The 24,520-nt window shown below is 41.0% G+C and overlaps 1 protein-coding gene and 1 non-coding gene across 5 annotated transcripts in view; one reads left to right on the forward strand and one right to left on the reverse strand.

Annotated features, from left to right (window-relative positions):
* Positions 1 to 24,520, reverse strand: part of fras1 (Fraser extracellular matrix complex subunit 1) — a 316,636-nt gene that overhangs the window by 134,550 nt on the left and 157,566 nt on the right. For all 4 annotated transcript variants that reach the window (XM_084946695.1, XM_084946697.1, XM_084946696.1 and 1 more), the window contains exons 15-19: positions 23,332 to 23,472; positions 22,682 to 22,822; positions 22,409 to 22,576; positions 9,451 to 9,591; positions 7,262 to 7,408 (exon numbers count right to left, since the gene is read on the reverse strand). In XM_084946695.1, coding sequence (XP_084802821.1) covers positions 7,262 to 7,408; positions 9,451 to 9,591; positions 22,409 to 22,576; positions 22,682 to 22,822; positions 23,332 to 23,472 — 738 coding nt within the window. The remainder of the gene's footprint in view (positions 1 to 7,261; positions 7,409 to 9,450; positions 9,592 to 22,408; positions 22,577 to 22,681; positions 22,823 to 23,331; positions 23,473 to 24,520) is intronic.
* On the forward strand, positions 8,820 to 8,893 carry trnat-agu (transfer RNA threonine (anticodon AGU)). The gene has a single exon. It is a non-coding gene; the product is annotated as a tRNA-Thr (tRNA).

Consider the following 24,520-nt stretch of genomic DNA (forward strand, 5'->3'; position numbering starts at 1 on the left):
TCATCTTTATTGGAAGTTACAGGTGTAACAAAGAGATGTAACAAAGTTGAATGAAACAGGTGCTCATCACTTTTATATGTTCAAGTGCATAGTGTGGAGGATGTCATAAGGCCTTGAGGCAATCCAATGTAAACACAATGTTTATGAGTTTTTGAATTTGTAAATCAGTCAGATTTGACCCAAACACAACAGGAAGACATGGATTTAAACGTGCAGCTATTAAAGAAACCCTACTTCCTTCTTTCCTCTAAAGTTGTGGTTAGCTCAGTCCCCTGAAAACAGTCCCTGTTTGACACCTCAGAATTAGGGTGGGGAGTAGTCTTTTAACTAGGGCTGTGCGATATGACCAAAATCTTATATCCAGATATAAGACATCTATCATGCCGATAACGATATAAATCACAAAAATTTAACATTTTCTGTAAATTCTGTGAATCTCGGGCAGCTCGACTCACGTGAAGTGTTTAAACTTGGCGTCGTGTACCTGGAGTCGAGTGTTTTAACCGATGCATGAAACGATACATTTTTAGACACAAGTTGTAACGGGGCCGTTTTCTTTGTGAGTATTTATTACACGGCGTGTTGCGGGGAAAAGCCTGTTCTAACGTTTGCGTCTAAGGTTTATTTTCTAGCACCTGACGCCTCTTTTATGCTTCTCATCCGTAAACACTCTGCATACTCTTTCACGGGATTTAATTTATTTTGAAAAGTCTCAACAGGATCTTGAGGTTTACTGTGAAAGGTTAATATGCAAAACAAAGAAGCGGACGGCGGAGCCACGCCATTGTTTTACCGTCGTGGTTGCTAACGACAACGCGTATAAACAGTCGCTTGTCCGTCCGTAATGTGGTTATATGAAATATAAGAGAAAGAGAGAACTTTAACAAATTAATATAGCCACTACAGTGACCATCAAAACGATGAAAAAATATTGCCGTAAACAGTTTATTTTGCAACATCACGAAACAAAAGATAGCGTAAAATAAAACGATAGATGTTTTTATATCATCACCTGATATATATCATTATATCGAACAGCCCTACTTTTAACTGCTTTTGAAATACTTCTTGGTACATTATTGTGACAATTAGCTGAAATAGCCTGCTTTAAAGCAGTGGTTAACCAGAAAGAAAGAACCCATTACAGCTGTTGTTACCTGACAGTTTTCCCAACAATATTAAATTCTCATATTAGTTTCCAGGAGGAACATTTCAGTGTTCTTCGTCCTGAAACATAGTGGATGTTGGACTCTACCAGGGCCGCCCTCTGTCACCAGTTTTGTGGATATAATCACTTTTGTACTTGGTCTCAATATCTTTATGAGAATTATCTAGTAAGAGGAGGTTGGAGCTGGAGATTATTAGATGGATTGGTGTAGTGTCGACAGTGAGGCTGATGCTGTGGTTCCTGTTGTGGTAAAAACAAAAAAGAAGGCAAAACTGTTGATTTGCAGGTTCATCTAAACCCTCACCACAAGATGGACAGACTACCTAAACTATGGTATGGTTTCATGAGCTGGGAAGATCCTTCGGATGCTCCAGTGTTCCTGTTGTAGCTGCTTCACAAAGCAGAAGACAAACATTTGCTGATGCTGCTGAGAGCCACTGAACAACGTTTGAAAGGAAGTGAGAGGAGCTGGAAATCTGGATATTTTTAGATCTAAATTAAATTAATATAATTTAATAATTTCTACACTTTATTTTATTTCTATCATTCTTTCGTTCAGTTTTCCTGTTTTAATATAATCAATATGTCATTTTAATGTTATTTTTATGTTTTTATGTTTCCTGAAAGCAAGTTCTATTTTATTATTTTAATTACCTATTTTTTTTTTTTTATTGTTAAACAGTTTTTTGCTGTGCACAGTCTCCGATCAATTTTACTTTTGTCCGTTGCTTGAAAAGCATTTTTAATTCCATCTGATTTGTCTGAAAAGTGCTAAAGACATAAAGCTTAACTGACATAAAAAACAAAACACGAGACTAAAACACTAAATCAGGAAACAATTCAGCGTCATTTTGTAATGACACTCACAGTAATTATAGTATTTATGCATCAAACGCCGTGCATTCAATTCGCCTGAGCTGTAATTATCTGTGAGTACTTCCCTGGAGCAAAATGTAAAATAAAAAAATAACACAATAAAATAAGAACCCTTTTCACAATGCCGTGTCAATTGACTTCCACATTTAGCAATTTAATTACAAGCCAATGCTTTTATTTAACTTGTAAAATAACTATGATTCCCTGAGGGTCTAATTATGATTTAAGATTTCTGCAGGTCATCTATTTAATGTTTCATAATGCAGATATTCAAAAAGACCTCTGTAAGTTCACATGTTGCTTCCTACAATCACACCTCGACTGTTTGCACTGCTAAAAATCAAGTACAAAGATCTTGACACAGTCTTGAAAGCATAAATTCAACAGCTCTGCCTCAGTCCTGTCTATTTTCTCCATTTTCTCTGATTAACTGGTTTCAAGGTAAAAAAGTAACCAAAACGTAAAATGAGAAAGTGCTACATGGCAAATGATAATAAAAAAACAAACCAGTTGTGCATTCAAAGCTGGGAAAAAAAAAGTTATATTTCAACTAAACTGAGCAACACAATCAGCAGTAACCCATTTTAAACCGCTCGTATTCCTGCTGGCCTTCAGCATCAGCACTTGACAGATGCTTGAAAAGAGACATTCGCAGCATCTGTTGCCGTAGGCACCAACGTTTCTTAAATGTGTTTCCATGGAGGGATTTTATTCTCAGTTGACCACGCAGAAAAGAAAAGAAAAAAAAAAAAGAACACGATCCTATGTCTTTCATTTCAGTGTTGGCATGCTGTGTTTCTATGGTGATGCATTCATGTGTGCAGGCCTATTTTAAACCTCACATGTTCAGCTCCAGCACAATCATGATGCAAAAAAACTCTCGCAGCTGTAAGCTTTGAGTGAAAGCATTTCACAAACACTCCTTTATTTGTAACTCAGATCTTTCCTCATCACTGGCTCAGAAGCTGATTGTCTTTACTTTAAAAGTCAAGCTTTAAAAAAAAAGAAAAGAGAGAGAAGAGAGCAAGAGGTATCAGGCTGGCCAGAGTGAAAGTACCGTTGGGAACTCTCATAGAGAGGAACTACAACAAGCCCTTTGCAAGGATCTGGCCGATTCCATCTGTTTATTATCTTTATGACAAAACAGAGACTGAAGTAAAAGTCTACGGAGCTCCAGATTGTTGCAGAGTTCATTAATCTTCATACCAACAGCATGGCTTATTTGCAACTTTGTATATTTCATTCTTAGACTGTATTTGCCTTCTTCAGTGGTTCACAGGTCAAGTTAAACATAATTTTGTAGCTTTACATCAAATTTCTTCTGACTGGCTACTCCTTGCAAACAGAAGGTTTGAACAGCGGGTGACTAGAGCTAAGTGTGAACCTGTGTTCCTGAGAGGACCATATTAGGATATCCTCTCCCTGTGACATCATATGGAGCAAAGATTTAAAAAAAAAACTGTTACACAAGGCTAAAATTAACACAGGCTCAGCAAAACCGGACACCAGGAGACTGGAAAAACACTGCCTGGTCTGACTTTGGCATAAATAAAGGGGAAAAATAGTAAATATGCATTGAATATCCTACATTTACACACTGTAAAGCTTAGGTTACCCAGTAGTTTCATGCTGGCAAAGCTAGCTGTCAGTACTTTAGTGTTTAAAAGTAACACTTCTTACAGTGTGCAGCTGTACTGCAGATTTAGGTCACTTTCAGAAAATCAGAGTGAAGTCCACCAAACCCACATGCTCTTAATCTCTACACACACCTGACTCATCACTATCTCCCATCATGCACCTGAGGCCACTGGCATAAGTGGGAAATACAGACCTGTTGGTCTGTATCTTAGCACCCATCTTGGCTGAGTCACTTTTGCCAGAGTCTGAGTCGCACACATGGAAACTTTAAAGCAGTAACTCTAACAAGTAACTGAAAGAAAGAGGTGAGTAACAAGTAACTGAATACTGGTCAATTAAAAGGAGTTAAACTGGGAGAAACACGTCATTTTTACAGGTAGAACCTGTTGGTCTGTATCTCCAGCAGATGCGAACATTTCTGCAAAAACATCACAAATAACTTGCAAAATCTGGCAAATCTAGAAGGAACAGCTGCATATGTATGGGATTGGACTCTATGTGCTTTTGAATACTGATGAAAGGAGAGTCCCTCAAGATCCAACACAGACCAGGAGAAACAGAGTGTGACAGAGAGAGACGGACAGCAGGAGAATAAAAGGAGGCATCTCCGTCTGATGGCTGCTCTCGTGTGAACTCACAACTGAGAGGAAAAGCCTCAATTGCCCAAAGGAGTTGTGTAACAGTGATGGTAGCGCAGGATGGACCGAGGTAATCTGAGGCTCCGTGTGTGCGTGTGAGAAAGAGAAGAAATAAAATGTGTGTGAAGAGAAAAATAATGTAGAAATATTTTTTGGAAGCTATGAGTATAAGAATTAGAGCTCGTAGGGGCAGGTTGTGTGTATATACGTGTGTGTGTGTCTGTGTATATGTGTGTGTGCATGTTTTTGTGTGTGTCCTGACTATGCAGAAATGATGACCCCGGTATTTCTGTGGCCCAGAAGTGCCAAAAGGCATCTTTTATTAACTAGAGTTTGGCTGAGCTTGACCCATTTGAGATTAGGTTGTGTGTGTCTCTGTTTCACCGTGTTTATTTTCTTGTGTGTTTGCGTGCATGTGCGTGTGGACATGAGCCAGCCGTGCATGTCCGCACACGTACGAGTGGGGCTAAATCTTGTTGCAGTTTTACATCTCCAAACAGTGCGTGTCATCAAAAACTAATTAAAAGTCGATTTTTTTCCCCCTCAGATTTTGTTTACCCCTCCACTATCTCCTCCATGCTGACTTCTCATCTTGTAAATATGCCTGTTTATAATCTATAGCCTGCAGCCCAGATAGGTAAAAACTCATTTCATTAACCAGGAAGAAGGAGGACAACATCAGAGGACACACACACACAAACTAATCTTACATTTTCTATTTATCTTCTGTCACTTTGCCTGCCAAAGACAAGCAGCGTATTTTGGGGACAATGAAGTAGACGAGTGGGGAGGAAGTGAAGTGTAAGCTGGTGTTTATGAGAAAAGATCTCATGAAAATTCACCGTTATCTCCATGGATTTTTGTCTGAAACCTGGAGCCACAAACTCATTAAAAGTTGTTTTTTTCAAACACTAATGATAAAAAACTTTTATCCAGTAACTTGTAGGAGGGGAAGGATCTAGTTAGGAATGTGTTTTTCTCTACTTTAAATTCCTATTTTAACTCACATTATTCTGCAGATTTAGGTTATAGCCACCATTATTTATTTATTTTTGATTTATTTGTTACACATTGGTGTGTCTCTAAAGACTCAGCTTGTTTTCATTCCTATCAGATTTTGCTGTTTTGTCAAAGCCAATTACACCTCACGGTGCTTTGGCCTCAGTGCAGTGATGCATCAGGAATGACAATAGTGGATTCACACAGAATTCCTCAAATACACCTGCTTGTAAGGACCATTCACTATTACAGTTTATACTGAACTTTGTTCACTGAGCAATTTTTAAAAACATTTTATGACCAAGCATTATGTTACAATGTGGAGAGTTAACATTGTGAAAGGCAAGCATTATAACCTAAACTACAGCCGTTTCCTCCATCTGTGCAGCAAGATTATTAGTTCCATTTGTCACAGTTTCTTTTGATAAATGGGGATGAAAATGTATGCAAAAATATATTATATGCATGATAACCGTCAGCTCAGTGAAAACAAGCTACCATATAAAAGCCTTTTTATTGCATTTGTGGTTTATTTCGAGACAGCTGATTGGCTAACTAGAGCAGCTGCTATGATTCACATTATCAAATTAATCCTGCTGATTTTTCAGTTTCAGTCTGTCAGTAGGTTTGATTATTTGATGCCGGGGAGTTAATCAGCAACAAAAATCAGTTGTGATGCACTTTCAGAGAAACTGGTATTTTTGTTTGTCTATAGGTTTGATGAATTTAATGCCAACATTCCCATCATTTGGAGAACTGGAAATAAGGGAAAGTCTATTATAAGTGTCTTTTTATTCCTACTAAAGGTCTCTTAGAACATCAGAGGTTTTCAGCACACTCAATAGATGTTATTAGCTGCAGTCAGTCCCTTGCTATCACTGCAGCCTCAAACTAACAGGGTCTGTAGGTTTTTCCTTTGTAACCAGTGATAACACAGATCTGTGCGAAGGAGTCGAACTTGAAAACTAATCGTGCACTACTCAGTGAGTGGGTGTCCTCACACACACAATTAGGATAATATTAACTGAGCTGACAACAACAAGATTGTCCCATTTTCACCTAATGTAACTTTTGTGATTTGATCAGACTGATGCAATCTAATTATTGGATCCTTAAGTGGATGGTATGTGAGTGAAACCTCCACCATGCCTCCATCCACTTTATGCTTTACACTTTAACTGCCTGCTGCCCCTAGTAGAGAGTCGATAGAGGATACTGCTTACAGGTGATATGTATAAAAATGATAACTGATGTAAGAATTTCAATAGGGTGTTTAGATCTGAAATAAGTGCTCTGGAAAAAAAAGGACAAAACCTGCTTTATGTCCAACTGTTCCCGTGGATATTGAAGATAAATTATCTAGAAGCCTGCAAGAATAAAGAGCCTGCAGAGTGAAGTACTTCATCGAGGAGTTTTCGGTGGATACCCAAAAACTCAGTATGGGAAAATGAGATTTCATTTACTCAAGAATAATGGACATTTTTGTTCAGCTAAATAGTTGTAATTAACATTAAAAAGCACAGATTTCTGCCCAGTAATGCAACACAGACCTATCGCCCTGACTGTATGTACTCATGAGTGTAGTCGCCCTGCTAAAGGCTTAAGCTAAGCCAGGAAAAACCCTGAAGTAGAAAGTGAAACCAACTCTAAGAGCATCTATTTTACAAAGATGACTGGCATTTCTGATGAATAATGCAGATTACTGGAGCTTCAGACACGCAGGAATTGGTATGTCTCTATGTGTGATCATGCAAAGCTAAGCGGGCAGAGCAAGGGACTCTCCCTGCCAAGGTTGGTAGTTCTACTCCCATGGGTGCCACTCGGAGTGAAAAAAACAGCACTCATGGCAGCGTGTTTGATGAAAGCTTTGCGCAAATGGCATATAAATGAGCATTAAACCATCCGTACTCTCTCTCACACATTTACACACAGTCTGACTTACTGACGCATTCTCCAGAGATAGCATTAAGGAAATGCCCCTCTTGGCAGTTTGCCCTGCAGTGGCCACTCTGCAGGGACACCAGCGGGGGGCAGGCGATGCAGTCGGCCTGGGAGGGACCGGAGCAGGTCTGGCAGGAGGGGTGGCACGCTGAGAGAGAGGGGGACAAAGACAGGTGATGACATACTACATATGCGCATGGAAACTCACAACACCACAGTTCAACTGGACTGCTTGGACGTGTTAGTGCTGTTGGAACACTCCGGTGGTCACTAAAAACAATGAAGTCTTTGGTTTCGAGTCTTCCTGCATACTGCATAGTGTTCATTTCTTATGTTACGATGCCATGCAGAGCAGGGACATAACTACTTTGTGACTGACAGGTCGCTGCCAGGCTCGGCTCAGCAGGCAATATCCTCTGTTTTTTCACTCAATCAGACCAGCTATGAGGTAAAGGGTGTGTATCCTTGATATACAGTTTGTAGGTTGTTCATTAGCCACTCTTTAATTTTGCCTCATTCATGTTGCAGGGTGGATGGTGTACAGCAGGTTTGTCAGAGCTTAATTTCTTGTTGGCTTTTAACAAACAGCTGGCTTCAGGAGATGGAGACAGAGCTGATGGAATAAAGCACTGCAGAGTTGATGCTAATGCTTTCTGGCTTTGTCGTTATGAGCCACAACTTTCACATTACACGTCATTTGGTGCATTTAAGCAACACACAGCGTTCTTATTGCCTCACATTAAAAGTCACCAACGCCACTTGTAGCAAACGTTTATTCTCATCTACACTGAAACACAATCCTTCTTCTGGGTACTTTCTAATGAGCCAGTCAGTACTGAAGGAGATAAGGCCAAGTCAGCAAGCAGAGCCCATTTATTGTGTAATCCAAGACGATGTGAGTGCATCGCTCTTCTTAACTGTCTTGGTATCCATCTTCATCAGTCAATTACTGAAGCCAGGTTTAAATACGTGATCCACTGAGGTCTTCAAAAGGTTTTTTTCTTGTTGTTTTTTTTCAAGATAAACAATAAAATTTAGCACATTTAAAAAAAGACCAAAGAATAAAGCTGGTAAATGGAAGATAGGAAGGGTCATCTTGTTTCAAATGAGGTCAGAGTCAATACACCGAGCTGAGGTAATGAGTTGGAGATTAGAGCAAATGGATTTTCATTAAGTAGGCGAGTCGTAGAGGGGCGGGGGTAGATGGGGAGAAGAGCCCAGCTAAGGTTAACATGTGTTCACTAAGGGCCACACTGAGGAATGAGAGTCATTTAATGGGTCAGATATATAAAGTTTGGACAAACATAGTAATAAATTCTGATTACCGCTCTGCAAGACAGCTACATGCATCCAAATCACAGTTACCTTTAGCACACGCATACATTTCACAGCTACTGGTAGCCCAGGATATTTACCAAAACCAAATAAATCTGTGTATGTAAGATAAAAATGATGAATTTATTTTATTCTTTCACGTCTGTAAGTCTTGCCAGTTCGGCTTTACAGGCAAAACCATCACAACTTATTAGCTGTATAAATCTTTGATCCTGTGCTTTGGTGGTGCTGTGGCTTAGTTGGTTAAAGCACCTGTCTAGTAAACAGGAGATCCTGGGTTTGAATCCTAGCAGTGCCTTTGGGGCAGGGATAGCTCAGTAGGTGGAATTGTCACCCCATGATCGGAAGGTCGGGGGTTCAAATCCACTGAACGGGTACCCCTGAGCAGGGTACCGTCCCTACACACTGCTCCCCGGTGTGGCTGCCCACTGCTTCACTGAGTGAATGGGTCAAATGCAAAGAGAGTAATTTTTTTGGGTCATACTGAATAAAACACTAGTTATTAGCCTTGTGTTGATGTGGTCCTGAGAACCAGCACCCATCTGTTTTCTTTTGGAACCAGTCGTTGGTATTTTTCTCAGTCTCGGGTTTTAAACACCGGCAAATAAAGGAAATCATGAAACAGGTGAGTGAATCAAGAATAAAGGCCTAGCACAAAGACGGATTTGCCACACGTTTGCCATTGTTTCACTTCCTTTTTTAAGGAGCAGTTCACCTCGAGACCATTTTTGCAAAGTAAAGACTTTTTTTTGTGTGTTTTACTGTTAAGGTTAGAATTTAGGCTAAGCAATACTATGACACTGAGTGTGACTCAAGAGTACAAAAGCAGATGTGTGTGTGTGTACGTGCTCTCACCTTGGCATTGGTTGTCCTGAATAAAGAAGCCTTGTGGGCATGTGGGGACACAGCGGCCCTCGTACAGGCTGGATGGGGAGGGACAGGACGTACAGTTGTCTGCAGATGGCCCAGCACACTGCCAGCAGGAGGGATGACACTCTGAAGAGGACAAAGAGCAGCGACATGGTCACCATGAAAAAAAAGAAGTATAAAGGAGAAAGAGAGGAGGAGGCTCAATCCCCAGCTGTGCCTTCTTCACTATAGCACAGCCACAACAGAAAAATGAAAAGATGAGTGGATGGCACTTTTGTTCTAGAAATGGGTTTTGAGAGTTGAATTAAAAGGAGATGGACCAACTTTTGAGATTTTGCTATTGTCACAATAACAAAATCTCAAGAAAAACTTTATCACAAGCTGGGGCCAAACAGTATCCAAGGAACGACTGGAGTTCCTTATATAAACTTCTGGGACTAACTTTATAAATTGCCCAGCTTACAGTTTTCAACCTATCCTCTCTGCTAACATCGCAAAGCAGTTTTTGCTAAATTCGTACAGTAGCTACGTTACAGTGAAGCGTTACCTCAGCTTGCTTGATGAATATAGTTGGCATCTGCTGTTGTATGCTTCTTAACCTTCAAGTCAAGTCAAGTTTAAAAACCCCAACTTAGTTTATAGAAGCTGTTCTAGCAGGCATATTATTACAGTTTTAAACTACATACCCTCTGTACCGAACTGCAACATCACAGTACTGTACAGGATATGTAGGCAAAAGAGTCCTGAAGGCAGATCACTAAGTTCTGCTGATAATTTTAAAACTAAAAGAAAAGAAAAGACATAAACCAGAAAACTTTACAAGTGTCTTCAAATGACACAGGTAGTAATTTGAAGTACTAAACCATCTGGAGTGTACAGATACAGTACAGTAAAAAGTAGGTTGAGGGAAGTGCATTTGTTTGTACACAATTTATATACAGCCACTTATTTATGAGTCATGCATTAATGCAACTTAAAACTGAGTCCCGTTTCTTAACTGCTCATCCTTCTCAGGGTCACGTCGAACTGCTGACAAAGAGGCAAGAGTCAGGGTACACTAAGACAGAGACTAAGACAGAGACTCCTATTCCTGTAAAGTAATACAGTAAAAAAGAAACAGCCCATGTGACTGTGTCTGAACTGAATTCAATTTCCACCACTGTTCCTGCTATTTTACTGCCACTTTACTGTACCTTGGTCCTTTCCTGCTGGCATGCAGAAATCTGATTCTCAGGAGCTTATAGTCAGCTCCGTCAGCCAGAAGTAATGTAACACTCAGATAAGGCCAGCAGCCAGATTCCCCAATCAGAAGTTACGCATTAACACCAGAGTCAGTGCCAGCCCAGAGAGCCTCCTCCAAGGCGGACACACGCCAACCAAGATGCAAATCTATAATATGCTCCACTGTTTAATTTGGACTGCTGAGATCAAAACAAACCTTCCACACGGATCATTGTAAAACATATCAGAAGATTTTAAACTGCATAAATTATAGGTGAACTTTTTAAAGCCGACACGGTATCTCGGCTTCTAAACGAATGACTAATTAATGTGAACTACAACTAAGAAACTGCTGATGAACAGAAAAGGATCAGCAGATGATCCTGCACAGAAAAGACATCTGTGAGAGCTGCTCATAGGACAGGAAGTTACATTTTAACTTATTATTGTTCATTGCAGTTTGTCACTGATGGCTGGTTACTGGTGCAAATTCCAGGTTTGTGTTGCTTAGCAACCCTCTAATTATTTACTATCCTGTCATCTGGCAATTAACCGTATCCTATATTCTGATGGGTGGCTGTAGCTCAGGTGGCAGAGCAGGTCACCCACTAATCAGAAGGTCGGTGGTTCGATCCCAGGCTGCCTCCTAGCTGCATGCCAAATATCCTCGGGCAAGATACTACTTACAAGATACACTTACTGGTGGTGGTCAGAGGGCCCGGTGGCGCCAGTGTCCGGCAGCCTCGCTTCTGTCAGTGCGCCCCAGGGCAGCTGTGGCTACAATGTAGCTTGCCATCGCCAATGGGTGAATGACTGAATGTAGTGTGAAGCGCTTTGGGGTCCATAGGGACTAGAAAAGCGCTATACAAATGCAGGCCATTTACCATGAATGGTCACTTCCATTGCTCGCCTTACAGTTTAGCCCTGTTTAACTGAGGATTTCACATTGCCTTTTTCACAGAGACAGCTGTAATTTCACCTGCAGTCACTGAATTGCTAGCCTCAGGTCGCCACATCACTGCTAGTGGCTTCCTGTGTAGACACAACTTTAGTTAAGCTGTGATAGGCCCAGGCTACTGGGTGATCGCCATGATGATGATGCCATGATTATTTCTTCTCCACTTCCCTCTTTTCACTCTTCTCCGGTCATGGAACATGGATGCCCCTCTCCTGAGCCCGGTTCTGCAGGTTTCGGTTCTTTCCCATCATTATCAAGTGCTGCCCACAAGGAACTGTCATGGTTATTGGGTTTCTCTCTTCAATATTGTTGCACCCTGAGGTGACTGCTGCAATCAACTGGTGTTTTTTATATTAAATAAAACTGGGTAGAATTTAACGATTTTATCGGTTTTATTTCGGTTTCCCACAAAGCCTTCACCAGATCAGAACGTGTGATGGGGTATAAGCCCAGGACTTAAATAACACTAAGAACAAATAGTTGGAAGACTTGTTGGATTCACTTTGCTTATTTGTTTTATTTATAGATCTTTTTTTACTGCATACAGTAGGGCAGAGCTTAAAAAAGTACATTTTAAATAAAGGCCTAAAAGTTACGGCAAAATAAATGACACTAAACTCAGCAAAGGGAAATTTTGGAACTGATCAGAAGTTAAGGGAAAATGTGATAATTTTTAAGACTAAAGACAAATAAGACAATCCACGATAAACTTTCTTCTAAAAAAAACTCAAAAACTACCACTAATAATACTTCTAATAAGACATTTTTGGGCCTCTGCTGGTGAGCAGCCTCATTTGATTTGACCAAAAGTGCTGCCTAATGCAACTTTACATTTTTAAAATGTAGCTCCATATGCAGATTACCCTGCTTTTCTATATATATGCACTTCCAAGTTTATTTAGCCTTCACTTACATGCCCCCACACTGATCACCCAACACAGCAGCTGCCCTGAAACAGGCATTTTGTGCAGCCTTTGATGTCTGCTTTGGCACCATGAAGACAAATAGCTGAGCAATGCTATCAGCTCTGGCAGCTGAGAGGGGTTCATGCTGCTGGCGGGGGATCGAATGAAAGACAAAAGGCCTGTCATCAACTGGCTAGCAGCACCAGGTGTGTGCGTGCGTGCCTGTGTGTGTGTGCATGCACTACTGGTCTTGTTTTTTTAGTATATTTACACTGGACTATGTGTGTGTTTATAATTACTCCTCTTTGGATTCTTTCAGAGGGCTGTCAGCTGCATCCGGGTCTTGTGTACACACTGCATGACAGCACTGGCAGGTAGCTCTACCTGAGCCAACACTACTGTGTGTGTGTGTGTGTGTGTGTGCACACGCAAAAACATTCACCCTACGGACCATCTCAGTGTCAGAGCAAGGACTTTTAAAGTCACACGGTTGTCAGCCGAAACTGTCAGTCTGACATCCCATCATCGCCCACCGTCTCCCTGCCGCCTACCCGTAATCCCTCTTGTTCTTCCTCGTCAACTATGGCAGCTTAATTGGTAGAAGAGATGAGACGACATCCAATATGTTTATGATCAAGTTTACCACCCACAAATGCGCTTATTCATCCAACAACATGCAAAAACACATGACAAATAAATAAATAAATAAATCAAAATCAGTTCATCTTGCCAATCACAAGCTACCCAGAAATCTTCACATCAACGGTCCAAAAACAAACGCAGACTCAGAGGCGTATTAAGCAGGCCTGCTGTCAAACTTATGTCATTAATACGGGGAGTGAATAAGAGTGATAGGACGCCTCTCGCTCTTTATTGCAGCTTGGATATCTAATTTGTTCCAGGAAGGAGAGCGCATATTGATTCCTGTAGTAGCCGAATTCATGTGCGCAGGCGTTCTCATCACACATTATCTGGTGCACGAGCTCAGAGAATCACATTTATTACTTTGTTTTGTGCTGATAGGGTCATAATTCGAGGTGGGCGCAGTCGATGAGATTGTGATTTAGTTTGGGGGTGTGAGCGCTCCTTAATGCTTTCCATAAATGATTCTCCGGGTACAGTACAGAGCTTATTTCATAAGTGCGGCAGCATGTGCCGCAGAAACACAGGTGGATGGTTATATCTCATTCCTCAGAAGTGTCTAAGGTGTCACTCATATTGATTCCGCTGCGTTATGGGATGCTCAAAATCAGCCATTTCTATGAGGAGCAATTTGGAGGAAATGGCAACAACAACTGCTGCAAGAGCCGAGTTACAAATACATCAGGGAAACTGTGCTCCAGGTTTCATTGATATGAATGACATGTAAGCTGTTTAATCTGCCCAATTAAAGTGCAGAAAATGATTATTTGTTAAGCTGGTTATGTCAAACATCAGGTTTCCATCAATCAAATTTTCCCCCTCGCAGTTATCTTCACCTCCTTTCAAAATCATTCTGGTCATGTGCTGCAGTGTTGCGGCGGAGGATAGCTGTGATCATTGGGGCCAATAATCACCCTATAAGAAAAAATTCAGAAGCCTATCTGTGCGTTTATGTCTTTGCATACCTAAATGACTCTGGTAGAATGCCTAACACTTTCAGTTAGGTTCCCAAAGAGAGCTGGGAACCATGGGGAGTATGTATTAGGACTGGAATAATGTGCTTTTACACTAGTTGGCGTCAGATGTTGCCTGTGTCTTTTGGCTCTGGTGCCTTGATGCACCAGCGGAAACGTGTCATTATTGGTTATGGTTGAACATGTTTCGACAGCAAAGCCTACACAGAGCTACAGCTACGTCGTGGTCTGGAGTAATGAGGTGACAAACACCTTTAATCTTAATGATGGAAAGTAGCCCCGAGCTGAATATCATATGTCATGAAAACACATCTCAGAATTTCAGCCCAGCCTTGTAGCGCAGTCCAAAGAGAAAACATTAGCATACATATGACCATCTGCCAATTTTTTTCAGCTGCATATCTTGCAGCTTAATGGTATTTCAATCAATAACTGCGACAGTTAAAGTCAACACGGTCAAAGTTATTCCAGCACATGTTAGGCGCGCGCCAACTCTCCTCGTGTGTCACGGTGTGCTGCACCTCGACCTGCACATCGAGCAGCGTTAAGCCTCCTACACACAAACTGTCTCTGTCTGCACTGAATGGAGAACGTGGGGATTTACAACCTGGAATTTACTCTCAGACGTCTGATGGCTCACAGGCCCCAGCCTCCTTTAAGGACAGTAGCTACGGGGGAGGTCTGGTTATCTGTCAGAGCGCCACACTCACACTCACACACACACAGAAACTTGTACAACAGCATGTATTGTTCCCAGCCGTACAACTGAACCCACTGACACTCCACTGAGGGAAACCTTTGTTAGTGAGAATGGAGGCAGAGAGGAGCGACTCCTTTACATATTACTGTGAATAGAGCTTAAATGACGTGCCATTTATTGAACTGATCTTCAGCTAAATTTGTGTTCATCTGACAAAAAGAGGCTTAGTGTGAACCTGGCACCCACACAATAGACACAATAACTCTGCTGACTTCAAATACAGGTTTTCTGTATAACAAGAAAAACTGTCATTTTCTCATATGTCAGCAGGTAACGTAGAAATCCAATATTTAATTAATGTGGCTTAAATATATTTTTTTCCCCACACAAAAAAATCAGCAAAGAGAGGAACAACATGCGTACAATAAAAAGAAAGTTGTGAGATCTACACATTCTGCCTGCAGCCTTCATCGGGGTCAATAACACCTAATTGAACATGCTTTGTGAGGAGTGCGTGCGGGCGTGTTTTTTGTGATCAGTTCAGCCTCACTGATGCCTGAACTCACCAGAGACTCTGTGACTCGCCATCATTTCCCGCGTCTCTCTCCATTTCCCCTCTGCCATCATTTCTGAGGTCGTTTCAGGCTGAAACATTTCCAGCACACGCAGGGACGTCTCTCCTCTCAGTTTGTGCTGCCATCAGAGAATTTGCATCCAGTCTTTCTATTGACTTTATGTGTAATCGCACTGTGTCTAAAATTCACTTTGCATTCAGATCACTTAGACTGCTTTGCCTTCATGTGTTTTGCAAGTAGAATTTGTTCCAGTTATACCACCTGTGACGAAGTGGGTGAGAAGACCATTTGTCTATATTCTTAGTTAACATTCTTGTTTTGATTTAACCATATTTCACATGTAATCTGCAATAGGAAAACATCTACTATCCCGGGTTTGTTTATGTTTTGCACTTTTACAGATTATATAATATAACATCTTGGTTTAAATCAATCCCTACAAGTTTGTTAAGTTAACATGTTATTTATTTCAACTGTTAATTTGTATTGTTTAGAACTTACCTTACCTACCTGTCTTCCAGAAACAAAAGGAGGAAATGTAGTTTTACTTCCTGCTTTATACCTTCTGGGTTCATCTGAGGTCACAGGAAGAGACCAAGTGCAGAAGGGGAAGAACTCTTATAATTTAATAAAGTTGATTTTAGAGGGTTTATGAAGAAATAGATTTATTGTTGTAATATGTATTGATCACACCAGAGTTTATGTTGCCAGTAAAGAGGAGTAGTAGAGGTTTGAATATAATCATGTTCATCTTACCTACCTACTGAATGGAATAGTCCAGAGGAGAAATTGTTTGGTTAAGTGGACTATTTAAGCAGAAGAACTCAGGTGTTTTGAGAGAGAAAGGTTCAGGTCAGTGTAGCTGTGTGCAGTTTGACCTTAATTTCTGTTGATTTAAGTTCAGTTATGTTTATTTGAACTGAGTTAATTATAGAGTTGAGTTTATTTGTTTCTTTGTAAATATTGTTTGGGTCACAAAATGGTGAATAAATCACTTGCTACACTGGGCAGCATCAGTCTCCTGCACTTCTTTGACCGCTTAAGTCAAGCCCTACCACACCACCACTTTACTTTATGGAGCTTAACATTGTGTTTGTAACTTGAGTCTATAGAGCCAAGCTAGCAGCTCTACTACTTAGTGTGCTTTTTTATTTAATCAGTCATTTTCACAAATGGACTATGGACAATGTCAGGAGAATCAGATCTAAGCATTGACCACAGGTGCCCTCTTTCACCTGTAGTGCAGAACAGCAGACAGTATCATGCACTCACACTTATCCTGGGGACAGGAAGGTGTGCCAAATAAAACCATTTGCAGATTCCCACACATTTTTCTTTAAACTGGCACATCAGCTGCTTCAATACCAGCTAATGACGGACACCTATCCTGTGTCAGTCACAGGTAGTAAGTCAGATATCATTTGTGTTTTCCACTTTCTCACTTGGTTTGTGTTTAGACTTCCTTTTGCTCGTTAGGCACTAACGAGGCACTAGAAACGATTAAATTCTAACCTCAGCTAAAATCTACTCACTATAACAATTTTGCAATGGAGTAAAAATTTAAGGGACCACAAATGCTACACCCTCTGGGGAGTGGTATGCACACTCACCAGCTACTTTAGTAGGTACACCTCATTTGTACTGAGCTGCACATTTCTCAGAGATTTTGGTCCACATGAACACAGATGTGTCAGCTGCACATCCATGATATAAATCTGCCATTTCGCCTTATCTCAAAGGTTCTCTACTGAACTGAGGTCTGATGACTGCGGAGGCCAGTTTTAACTTCAGTGGATCACATTGACAATGAGACAGTGGCTACACGCCTAAATGCAGGGAGTTACTGTCACGTGATCGGCTGATTAGATATTTGGGTCTACAAGCAGTTGAACGTACCTATTAAAGTGGTCAGAGAGTGTATTTGTTCAGAAATAGAGAGGAACCGACGAAGATAACAGGCTGGAGCGTCAGAAATAACTGGTCTACCCTCTGCAAAGTTACAGCAACCTTTTAACAAGGTTAACTTTGATACTTTTCAATATTTTCTGCTATTTTACATCCACATCACGTCTTCCACAAGATTAAAGGAAAAATACTCATCCGGGTGCTGATTTCACTGTTTTTAAAACAGCTGCAAACACTGGTGGTGTCATGGCTGTCGTGCCTTCTGTTAACTGTGTGTATACATGCACGTCTTGCTACTAACTGAACTTTCATTTAGTGACAATAGCTTCAGACACTTTTCTTAAAACCACTTTAGAGTCTACATCGGTTTAGTGTCGGTCCCAAGTGATCACAGAGACGAATGAGCGTTAGAGGACACTCCAATCCCACTCATTGATTTGTAATTGTGCCCCCCAGGATGATTAAGGAAATTCAATACTGCTAAGGGCTATTCAATTCCAGGTAAAGTAAACAAAATTTTCTTGGCTGCCTGAACTTAAAAACAAATTGTTGTGAGGAGACAAATCAAGCTTTTACTTAAATGGCTTTTGGCTTAACATCCCTAAAAGCAAAGTGAGTGCAAAGATATATTTGCAGAGTGTTCAAGCGTGATGCAAAGTGAGGATTTTTCTTTCTTTTTATTCAGGTTGTTTGAGCCCACAGGTCCAAAACGTCCCTTACTTAAGCTTAAGAAGCACGAGAGCTAACTTTTGACTCATTTCATCACTTTAATGCAAACTCAAGTTTAAGAACTGTTTCCATTTGTAGCAGCAAACCAACAGTGCTTTTTACCTCGCTTATATCCATTAACTGTCCTAATGTAAGAAACCACACAGGAAAAGTATTAACAACGTGAGCAACAAATTACAGTGTTTCCGAGCTGCGAGGGGAACTTCAGCTAACAGGAAACTATGAAGACATTCCTCAGAGCAGCCTGTAATTGACGTGCTCACTGAACTGCACTCACGCTTTGAAACACAGCTGTTGAGCTGCTGTAAACAGACGAGGATTTATCCGCGGCACTGTGGGAAATCCCAACAATCCAAGAGCGCAGCTTGCCTCGTTTTCTGCGCTCGGTTGTCTCGTGTGGCTCGTCTCCACAAACTGCTCAAACTCCGCGGACTAAGTTGGAAGTTTCGGCCATAAGTAAACAGTGTACTTCAGTTGTGAATATAGCGGTAAAGCTCTGCATTTTCATTTCCTTCAGCGATGTGCTGACTGTTCACATCAGTCCAAATAAAATCTCTGCAAACCTGAATAAGTAAAGAAGAAAGCAGTTCATAAAAGCACTCATCGCTTCATCACTTCTCACTTACTGCTGAAATATTCATTAGATAACATTTTGTTCTTCATCAGTGAGCTATTTGAGGGGCGCTCCACATTCTCATGTGTCAGTCCATGAATGAATATTTGGACAATGACAGGGTTTGATGTTGCCTCTTTACACCACCGCCGTGGAATTTAAATCAAACATTCAACATCTGAGTGCCCCTGTAATTCAACAGGTTTAATAAAAACATTGCATTAACTGTTAACCATAAACCAGTTTTAGACATAGTCCTCCTTTCTCAGAGGCTCAATAGCAATTGGACGATTACTAACAAGCAGCTTCACGGCCAGGTGGGGACTGCTCCCTCATTATTTGATGACAAATTAACTTGATTCAAAGTATTGAAATCACATGTGGTGTCTGAGAGACAAATCATGAATCCCATACAGTCTTAATAAGGAGGAATGCCATTGGTGAGCTGAGCAACACCAAAATGCCTGAAAGACCACAGAAGATAACTAAGTGGATGATCTCAGAATGATTTACTTGGTTAGGATTTAATGGCTTAATGACTTAATATCTAATGCAACAAAGGTATGCATGTCACTATCAAGAGACAACTTCATGAGAATTTACAGCAAAGGGCAAACCACTGGTTACACTCAAGAACAAGCAGGCTAGACTAGACGTCTCCCTAAAACATCTAAAGGTGTCAGCACACCTCTGAGATAAGATCTTCTCTGAAGAGATATCTGTAAATGTCGAGTAGTGTAGTGTATTTGATAGTTGAGGCCCTCCGGTTTGCATTTGGAGCCCCAGTAGTGTCAACCAATCAAATTTGAGAGGTTGTAGCAGGTAAATCCAACTATCAACCAAACAAATATCAGCTCAGAGTACAAAGCGATCAAAGCTACTACCAGTGGGAGTAGTGGGTTTGAGTCATCAGACAACATCTGTGCTATTTATGGAGCTAAAAGATGGTTAGAGGTTGCTGATGACTTAGCACACTTCTCATTTAAACATCTGGATCCACAAAAACCAAGATGGTGAATTAGCAAACCACAGGTTGAAAACTAATTGTTCTCATATAACAATTAGTATAAATCAGGACTAAAAGGGGGAAAAACACAATACATACATCAATAGAAAATGTGTTCAAATGGTGCTGTAGGCTTTAAAATGGAAAAGTCGACTAGCTTTAAGCAGATCCCATCAATGTTTTGTTTCTGAAGCAAAACCATTCCTACTGACACGCTCACAAAGCCTCTCTGTGTAACGCAAGTAGTTAAAATCCCACCTTTATGTAAGCAGCAGCTATAAAACCACACTGTGTGTTTTACCCCATTCAAAGGTGAAAGCAGCTCCAGCAGATGAAAAGTGAGCTGAAGAGAAAGTAGAGCTGAACCAAAGAAACAGCATTGTTGGCAAAAGATCTGCCTGTGTTTGAGGAAGAAGACAGGCACCGAGAACAAATACCCGACTCCCTGCCAGGTACTGAATGCAGTATGGTCAGCGGGCACAAGGACTGAAGGAGATAGCAAAGGGCTGATTGTTGTTAACAGGACATATTTCTGAGCACAGCACATACGAGGGAGGCAAATAAAATCAATTACAGTCTCTTCATTGTTGTCCTGCTTTACATTTGAAAAAAATAAAAATCCTCGTAGCATTCTGGGAAGGACAGTCTGTTGGTAGGTAGGTGATAATTATTCTCACTTGACTCGACTTCCCCTTCAAACCTTAATCCCATCTTAAAAATTAGTCCATTACACGCACAATTTCACACTGGAAAAAAATGCTAACCAGCCATCTACACGCACACCTACAAATTCCACACATGCTTACACAATTCTTAATTAATTTCAAGCTCAAATTCAGGGAAAAACCTTTGAAAGACTTTTCAGCGTTAAGCCAAAACACCAACAGTTACACTTGGATCAAGTGTCTGATTTTCAGAAGTGTAAAACATTGAATTCACTTATTTTGGGAAACAGAAAAAGATACAAATGTACACAATCCTTTAAATCTAAAATTCTATTCAGTTCAATCCAATTTTATTTATACAGCGCCAAATCACAACAACGGTCGCCTCAAGATGCTTTATATTGTAAGGTAGACCCTACAATAATACATACAGAGAAAAACCCAACAATCATATGAACCCCTATGAGCAAGCACTTTGGCGACAGTGGGAAGGAAAAACTTCCTTTTAACAGGAAGAAACCTCCGGCAGAACCAGGCTCAGGGAGGGGCGGGGTGAGAGAAGGAAGACAGGATAAAAGACATGCAGTGGAAAAGAGTCAGAGATTAATAACAAGTGTGATTCAGCAGAGAGGTCTATTAACACATAGTGAGTGAGAAAGGTGACTGGAAAGGAAAAACTCAATGCATCATGGGAATTCCCCAGCAGCCTAGACCTATCGCAGCATAACTAAGGGAGGATTCAGGGTCACCTGGTCCAGCCCTAACTATATGCTTTAGCAAAAAGGAAAGTTTTAAATCTAATCTTAAACGTAGAGATAGTGTCTGTCTCCTGAATCCAAACTGGAAGCTGGTTCCACAGAAGAGGGGCCTGAAAACTGAAGGCTCTGCCTCCCATTCTACTTTTAAATGCTCTAGGAACAACAAGTAAGCCTGCAGTGTGAGAGCAAAGTGCTCTAAAGGGGAGATATGGTATTACAAGGTCATTAAGTACGGCTGAAAGGACATGTTATAGGCCCCTATCTTTAGTTCTCAGGTTCCACACAGACATAGATTGTAGGAAAACCACCAACACCACGGCTGAATCCATGTATTCAAAATGCGGATTGGTTTAAAATCACAAAGGAGAACAACCTTTGCTTTTAAGGATCTGTTTCACTTTACTACAAAGAAGTTCTTTGCATATCATGACGTATGTTTTCTCTGCAGCAACAAGAACACAAACAGAATTAAGCAATTGCCGTATATTTCTGAGAGTGGCAGCTACAACTTGTAGATGTGGGTCTGCAAATTGCTGCAAACAGCACCTACAGTCTACCAACGGGACCTTTAGAGTAAAGGAGGGAAAAGCCTTGCATCATGGAGGGCCTACCCTTCACACAGTAGGTGCAAATGCCAGATCATGAATTTCAAACACAGACTCCTCAGTTCTGATATCAGAAATGTATGAAGCCAGGATGTTTCCAGTGCTAACCAGCAGTTCAGTACACAGAATAAACAGAGCATAAATCCAGCTTTCAGGTTGTTTAATAAGTTAGAGCAAAAACTACAATTCATTCAATATTTTCATGATTAATTACTCTGCTCATTACTTATTTATGAAGCAACTAATTGTTTCTTTTATAATTTTATGTTTAATATCCAGTTTACTTGTCACCCTAACTGTGACATTTGTTAAAAAGATGTCAAATCCTGTGTTATAAAACAAATTGTTCAGTTAGAAAATCTGAATAGCTGCACATTAATATTCTGTCAATTCAGAGTAAACATTTCATTACTACTAATGCAAATGAGGGCACGATTTATTGTTAACAAGAGTTAAGCTTTGGCTTTGATTCGTGGATTTTACAATTTGTTTTTTTTGGCTTTCACCAGGCTTAAACGTAGTTAGTGCTAATGACTATTTGATCTGTTTTAAAAGTCAAAGTGAGCGATGGCTGGCGTGTTAATTAGCGACCATGACCCACAGCAGCAGAAATATCCTTTCTGGCCTCGCAGATACCGCCTCTCCTGAACTATACAGGAAGCTAAATAAAACATTTAATACACTCACCTCTGCATGTCTGCATGTCATCCAGGAAGCTGCGCGTGGGACACCCAGCTGTGCAGACGCTGTGCTGAAGGTGACTCGATTGCGGAAGAAGAGCTTCCTCCGGTTTGAGGCAGCGGAGGCAGTCTGAGGCCAGGGGTCCCACACAAGAACGGCAGGAGGGATGACAGTCTGGGCGCGAGGACAGACAACATTCACAGAGAGGCAGTTACACTCTGGGGACAAGGAAGAAAAGTTTTTAAACAGGATACTTTATTAATGTATTTAGACTCTCACTGTGGCAGGTGTAGTCCTGAGCATACAGCCCCTCCCCACAGGCCTCCACACACTGGCCCTGGTGGAGAAGTAGTCCGCCTGGACACAAGGTGCACTGGGATACCGAGGGACCCCAGCAGGAGGCACAGGAGCTGTGGCAGGCTGGGGACACAAAGAAAATAAGCATTTAATATAGAAGATCTTTAGTCTGATACACAGAACTACCCATGAAACAGGAAGTAAAACTTAGTAAGCTCAGTAGAACCTGACGCTTTAATTATTTGGAAAAATTTATGTATGAATTTAAGGGTTTGACCCTTAAATAAAATGGCACAAACTGTGTAGGTTACAGGATTTATTTTAGAAGTTTTCTTCTCTAATTAAAGTAATGAGAAGCTTTTAATAGGACTGAAGTCTCGGTTTGGGTTTTACCCGTTGGACAGATGGCCTCATGTTTGACCCTGAATACTTTTGTAAACAGAGGAGCTCATGGTGGACTCAAAAATTGCAAGGTGCCAGGTAACATAGCTGCACAACAAGCTCTTAATTGTAGGTATGAGGTGTTTGTATGTATATACTATTATTTGACAAACATGCTGTGCATAATGTCCAAACATCTCCACTTTGTCATTTTCAGTGCTACCTCTCAAATGATGGGAGCAAACACTTACCTCTGCATCTGCTTTGGCTGTCCAGGTAATGCTGAGCTGGACACTGGCTGAGACATTTCCCATGATGCAAGGCAGTCCCCGGTGGGCAGCTCATACATTTGGGGTTGTCGGGAAAACAGGAGGCACAGGACGAATCACAGGCTGTGAAGCGCAGCGTGTAAATGTTAATGGCTTTTTGTTGGCATGACAAAATGCACTAAGGTCAATTTAAAAATGGCTGAATTATCTACAAGCAAGAGGAAAGTCTCCTAAACAAACAGTCCTTCAAATACAATCAGAAGTCACTTAGGCAAGACAACAACGAGTCCAACTTCTAATGACAGAAACTGGAAAGCAGATGGCTGAAAAGATGAACAAAAGAGGTAAAAGGCAACAAATAATCTAAAAAAAAATCCAACAATGGATCAAATCTTCACTCTCAGGTACCTGAGGTATCTTAGCATAACATGCACACATGCGCTAAACCGTTCCCTCAGCAGGTGGTTTTGCTGCAGCATACTTGAGAGATGAAAAAAAGAAAATCTTTCACTTCTAAAGTCCCAGGAAGCCCCGCGGAGGAAAAGCCCTTCAGCTCTCTCAGGATGGTGACATTTTAAACCAGGCCTCAAAGCGCTGGCTGGCAAGTTCAAATGGATTTGACCTTTTTCTAGAAAGTTCCATAGGTTTTTTGACATTTTCTGAAAGAGGGCTCCTCACTGAGCACTTCAAAACTGTCCTGTGAGCAACAGCAGAAGAAAAGCACACCCCACCATCCCGGCCCCTCTGGGTCTTTTTAACCAGAAAGAGCTTGGCTAAGTTCACCGTCGCCCTGAGGGGGGACTATTCTTACTCTTCCTCATCTTACCACTCAGAAATAGAAAGCATCCATATTCATATGGGATCTATTTATTTCAGAAGCCTCAGACTCCTCATTAGTGCGAGAGAGAATCGCTAATTATTGTATTTTTTTTTAATTGTTTGTTTGCTACTGCTGACTTATCATTTTGGCATCATGCCGAGTGGATGCTGCAGGAAGCTCCGCGGGGGGAAACAAATCCAAATAAATCTTCACCTTCAGTTCACTGCTAACAATAAACTTTCCATCGTCTCAGATAGTGTTTACTGTTTACTGCATTGGGCAACGGCACTTCGTGTGACACCTGATCCGCCTGTGGGAATGTCAGCTTTCACTCGCCAGTGAAGTCGCACA

The sequence above is a fragment of the Perissodus microlepis genome, chromosome 12 (genome assembly GCF_051167445.1).
Source record: "Perissodus microlepis isolate ML-2025 ecotype Zambia chromosome 12, ASM5116744v1, whole genome shotgun sequence".
Classification (NCBI taxonomy): domain Eukaryota; kingdom Metazoa; phylum Chordata; class Actinopteri; order Cichliformes; family Cichlidae; genus Perissodus; species Perissodus microlepis.